Consider the following 6,000-nt stretch of genomic DNA (forward strand, 5'->3'; position numbering starts at 1 on the left):
TACTAGCTATGGAGTGGGGTAAGAGTTACACCCCTGGGTATCCAGAGCCCTATTCTCGATGTGAGTAGATGGCAGCATGACTGTGTATTTTCCTGCATCTGTACTTCATGAAATGTTGGGAATCTTCTGACTGCAAATGGCTGAGGGGGAGGAAATGCTTTAAGGCTCCACTCCACTGTCTTTCCCTTCATCCTACTCTGACCTGCTGTGAACTTCTTCAGGTTGAAGTGAGCAGAAAGCTCTCCAACACAACGAAAACTCTCACCCATAATATGAGCAGGTCAGTATCTACTCATTGTTGCAATTTCTTTATGGACTAAAGTGATCAGATTAAAATGATCAATGATACATATTGAAATCTGACCCCTCCTAATAAAGTGATTGATTTTAAGTAATCTTCTGGGCCTTATTTCTGAGTCTGAGCAAGAATGATTTCTTAAGTCTTTCTGTGCTCAACATTCTGCCTGTCGCTCCCCACTCTCTACTTCCAACCACAGACTGCTGCTGAGGGACACAACAACAGGCTGATGAGTTTACACTGCATATAACTTGAGTCATCAAGCTACTTCTTGTCTTTCTCCAATTTAGGGACTTTTGCACTTCATGAGCACTTATTTTTTCATTTTAAGTGCTTTACTTAATATTGTCCTAATGATTGAGATAGTTTGACTTCATGCAATATCACTAGCCAAACCCCAAATCCAGCCTGATCTGAGTAGCTCTAATGTCATATTTGCTTTCCAAAAGAGAAAACTTCAAGCACATTCCTCTCCCATCCAGATGGAGAGCAGGTTTGAAGATCAACAGAGGTTCAAAATTCTCCTCCAAGGTTCCAGTTCTTGATACTAGCAAACAGTGCAGCCAGCTGTACTAGCAAATCGCTAATCATGTTTAATGCAGTTTTGTAACAGGCTATGTCAGTACTGAGAGTACTGCCTCAAGTGATATCTTCCAAGAGCTCAGGATTTCACTCATGCTCTTTTGAGCCTTCTGAAGCCGAGCTATAAACTTACTGAAACCTGAATATAAAATACTTCCCTATTTGTTAAAAATAGGAATGACTATTACTTCAACCCACCCAGAAGACTGCATGAAGGATTTATGGAGTGATGCATTCAGAAAAAGTCTCCTCTCTTCCTTGCAGTTGATTACTTCTCTACTTACGAAGAGAATTTTCACTCTAAGTGGAACAGCTGACTATCTAATGATTGGGGTAATTTTACTTCATCTGATGGGACTAGCGAAGCAAACAAAAGATCCTATGTACTATGTGTAGCAATGAGTTGTCTGGAACTTTCTGCTGTGTGCATCTTATTGTAAGAGTCTCTTGCTCAGCTGCACTGCCTGAGAGCTGACAACTCATCACCTTGAAGCTCAGCAGAACTGTGTGACAGAAGGGCTCTATATAGCATCTCTATGCTACTCATACAGTTCTAAAATGGCAGTAGGTGCAGAATCCTGACATACACAAATCACAGGAAAACAAGAAGGAACCTCTGAAATCTTAAGAGCTACCACTCAGCTACTTCAGGACAACATTATAATTCTATCAATAAACTTACTCTCTTGGATCCCTTCCTCCAGAGGAATCTCATTTTGGATAGGAATCCTCTTCTGATTTCCAGCCTCAGCTTATTCTCAGCTAGGCAATGGCCATTTGTCCTTGGGCCATGAAATGCTTTAGCTTAAATAAATATTTTCCATACTTTCTCTTTGTAAACATGATGCAGTTTCAGAGAGCAATCGTATCTCCTTTATTCCTTTGGTCTGCAGAGGAAATAAGCTAAATTCTAACAATTTCTTCTCCTAAAAAAGATTTTCCATTCTCACCTTCAGACTAGAAATCCCATTCTGCACCATCCTTGGACATGAGCAGCTGTACTTTAAAAGAGCACTGAAGAAATTCAGAGAGATTTTAAAGAATTATTTCAAAGAACAATCCTGCTGGAGTAAAATGGTGAGTGTATTTGTGTAAAGAAATGATTTAAGAAGTCTGTATTTCCACTGGTAAAGGAATGTACCTAACTATATTCTGCCAGACAGAAAGCCTGGTTAGCTACCATTTTTAATTAGGTTGCTAGTCAGAAATTAAAGGCTCTGTGCTTTGAATGGTATGAGAGTCAAAGCTCAGCTCCACATACTCTTGAGTGAATCCAAAGCAGAACATCTACAAAATGGCAGGAAACAGAAATATACGCACTGCATAAGCACAGAAGGAAGTAAAGAGATCAAACTGGAAAAAATTAGGCAGTTAATTTTCAAACTGCCATCTTTTATCTCTGAAGAAACACAAGAGACAGAACTGATAACTGTCTTGATAAGTTATCGGTTCTGATAAATACATTACAGAGACGCAATACAGAGCGAGTCCTTAGAAATTCCAAACTTACAAACCAAATATAATGAATAACTGAGAAACCCTCCCTTTCCACTTCAGTTCTGCTCTCCTTATCTGCCATACTAATATTTAGAAAGTAATTATTGCTCTTGATGATTAGATTTTTTTCCTCTCTTGAAATAACTGATTTTCCTTTTGAAGTCTGCATTGCCCTGAAGGGAAAATCCATTTCTCAGCAGACTTTTTTCCTTTTGCCTTGAAAGTCAAGGGGATTAGAAAAAGTAGAATAAAACAGGAGTGAAAAGAAAGAGGGGGAATAGGAAGAGTGAGCAAGGAAAGAGGTCTCTTTTTCAGGCTCAGAAATGTCCTTGGGAATTCATGAGGAGGAAGACCTGAAAAGTGATGTGCTCATCTGATAAGGTATGGCATCCTGGGCTGAAGTCCAGAGGTTCCTACGTAGAGAATGGGCACTGCCAACAGCTTATTGCTGGAGTGAGGTTAAAATGAAGTCAGTATGACCAGACCAGGCACATCAGCACTTGGCATCTTCATCGTGTATTACATTTAAAGTTTTTAGCAGAACTACTACAGCTGGGTTGGCTCTTCAAAGTGAGAAAAATTACATTTTCTCCTATTGTCTGTATAGCATGACCAAGTTAACCTGGCCTGGAGGGAAAGGAATTCACACTGTAATGACAAAGGGAGACAGATAAATCTAGATAGTTGTATAATCATGTCAACACAAAAATATTAAATTATGGAACCCTGGATATGATTATTAGAGACTCATGTTTTTCCTAAGGTATACTTCATAATAAAAGGGAAAGTAAATAAAAATTAATATCCTATAGGAGATACCACAGACAAAATATAGATCTATGTGACTGTTTGTCCCTGAAACTTCTCCCACTTTAGTGGCATACTGATAAAATTGTAAAACTCTGAGAATCAAAGCCCAGACTTGGGAATGTACTTACCACCAACTTGCCTCTTCTGAAACCCTGAAATCAGTGCGTGTGAAGCCTGGGCTTCTAATTTACATGAATGTCATTATATAAAATATAACCATGCCGTGTGAGAACATGCCTCTGCACTGCTGCAAAGGAGATCAATGCTTCATGCTGATTTTTCTGAAAAGTTTTTTTTTTAAGTTTCACCTTAAGGTGAGCACCACTGAAGACAGAACAATGAAGAAACTTCAAAACACTATTCAGAAAGAGTGGGCAAAATGTCATATTTCAAACACATTTCCTTTTCTCATTAAACATGAAGCCCTAAGCTCATCAGTAGTTATTTCCAGAAAAAAAAGAAAAAAAGAAAAAAAAAAGAAGAAGAAAAAAATCGAGACTTCCTAGAAGAGGAGAAACTGATCATGGCACTTAACTGTCTGACAGCCACTGAAGCAGCTACTCAAGCCAGAATATATTTCACACAAACAGGCTGAAGGAGAGTCAGCCCTGGATGAAGTGATTGGCTTAGTTCAGAATATGAAGCATTCCTTCTTGGTAGCAAGCCATACTGACTTTCACTGGGGAGATTCTATAAAGAAAGCTGTGTAGAAATGATCAGAAGTAAGATAAAACACCACTTTTGGGTTGTATAATGATTGGCCATTCAATGCACTTACATGAGCAAAGTAGCTTTGTCAATGGAACTCAAAACAAAATAAAGGTTTTCAATTGTTAAAATGGCTAAGCACGTATTTCTTGGACCTGTTGCTAGTGTTTGGTATATCACCAGTACCTTTTGTCATTGGTGTCTTTAATTTTAACAACATGATTGTGAAATTAATAAAATTAATTCTTTCTCCCTTGTGCTGATCCATTTGCATAATTATAAAGAGTTCATGGAATAGAGACAAGCAGTTAATTCTCATATGCAGATTAAAGATCTTTAAATTAAAATGGCAGGACTTGTGTGAAAACTATGCTAATGTGGCAGAAGATATCCCCAATGGCAGTTCAGCCATCTGCTGTATGCCAGGACATCCCTTTGTCTCACTTCACTTTCTTACTAGTGGCCTTTGTGTGGGTGAGAGAGGGTGATAGAACAGAGCAAAAAGGAAGGATTATTAAAGGTCTCTACTTCAATGTTACTGTTGGGGTTGGGGAATGTTGTCTTACTTTTAATCATGTATCAGGTAAACATCAACCAGGTTGATGAAACAACTGAGTCCTGACACATCAGGGCAAAATTATGAGAACTGGATTTCCTGAAATTTGATATCCAGAAAGGTCTTTCTGTCACAGATCACTTTGTTTGGCATTCCTCTACTGAAAGTTGACCTTTTTTGCCCACCTTCCTTAATAACACACTCTTTTTTCACAAGGCTTTCCTTGTTTCTGCACCTTCAAGTAGCGGCCCCATGCAATAGCTTCTGAAAAGCAAGCATGAGCAGAAAATTACTCCAGATACTTGGCAGTATCTTAGGTTTTAGCGGCTAAAAGCAAAGAAGTCAGATCTTGAGATTCCACAGATATAAACTAATGACCAACTTCAAAATAAGAATTTTATATTTCCATGAGTACAGAGGTGAAATATACGTTGGCCCTTTATGAAAGTACTATATCTTTCCCTGAACTATAGAAAATACTAAAAAACTATGTACCAGAGGAGAAAGATCCCTGCCTTCTGCTGTGGCACCCTGCCAGCTTTCTAACCATGAAATGACTTTTCAGAAGCAGCTCTTGCACAGAAGGAATGGCATTTCTGTGTCTCCTAGCAAAACAAACCAAACTCTATTTCAGGTGCCATCTTTTCTTTGTTCCTTAATTTGGACAAAAACTAGGAGTCTGTATGTCTGGAAAGTAAGAGTCCCTCAGTGAGCACATCAGAACTACCCCTATAAAGACATTTGCAGCTCCAGCATTTCTCTAACAGCCTCCTTCACAGATGTTCCCAGCAGTAGGTAGCCAGTCATTGAAATATACATTTACTTAGATGATAATGGGATGTAACACTGTTAAAAAAATCCCCTCTGATATTTTAAATAAGAGAAAAAGATATTTTCTGGATATACTCAAAATGTATTTTCTTTTAGCCTAGGACACTCTGAAAAAAAATAAAAAATTAATACAGCTTTCAGAGACAGGAATAATCTCTTAACAGATTGAGACCATTAATTAGTATTGGTCTGGGGATTAGCATCTCTCAGTTATATTAATCCCATTATCCAACTACATGAGTAAATAAAAACAATAATAATAAATAAGGTTAGAATAGATTGCATATAATTCCAATCAGCCCACTTCCTACCAGCTACTCTACTTCCTACTACTGATCTAGCAGGGAACTTGATGTGATTCCACCAAGCACAAGACTGAGAATCCTGAACAGCTATCATTAAGGCCCACTGCTTTTTTTTTTCCCTGGAGCTCATGGTGAGACTGTGGTGGGGTAAGCCTATTTTTGTCTAATCTATGCTTCTAGGGCAAATCTCATTATCATTCACATCTTAGTGGTCAAAATTCACAAGGGGATATTCTGGCGGATGAAACCAGTTAAAATGGAAGCAAAAGAAACCTGCGAAGTTTACATGGGAGGTTTTCAACTCCCACATTGTCCATATAACCTTCAAAGTGTTTGTGTTCTCATTCACATATCAGCATTAAGAATAAAAAAATATAACAATGAAAAGCCACTTTTTACATTCCTGTGGTTCT

The 6,000-nt window shown here is 38.2% G+C and overlaps 1 protein-coding gene across 12 annotated transcripts in view; it reads right to left on the minus strand.

Moving 5' to 3' along the window:
- Positions 1 to 6,000, minus strand: part of NRXN3 (neurexin 3) — an 877,901-nt gene that overhangs the window by 53,196 nt on the left and 818,705 nt on the right. For 3 of the 12 annotated variants that reach the window (XM_065751948.1, XM_065751974.1, XM_065751904.1), the window contains one exon: positions 2,433 to 2,447. The exons of the other annotated variants lie outside the window; for them this stretch is intronic. In XM_065751948.1, coding sequence (XP_065608020.1) covers positions 2,433 to 2,447 — 15 coding nt within the window. The remainder of the gene's footprint in view (positions 1 to 2,432; positions 2,448 to 6,000) is intronic. 12 annotated transcript variants of the gene reach the window in all.

The sequence above is a fragment of the Cyrtonyx montezumae genome, unplaced genomic scaffold, assembly GCF_038088225.1.
Source record: "Cyrtonyx montezumae isolate F1298 unplaced genomic scaffold, pur_monq_1.0 scaffold_10, whole genome shotgun sequence".
NCBI lineage: Eukaryota > Metazoa > Chordata > Aves > Galliformes > Odontophoridae > Cyrtonyx > Cyrtonyx montezumae.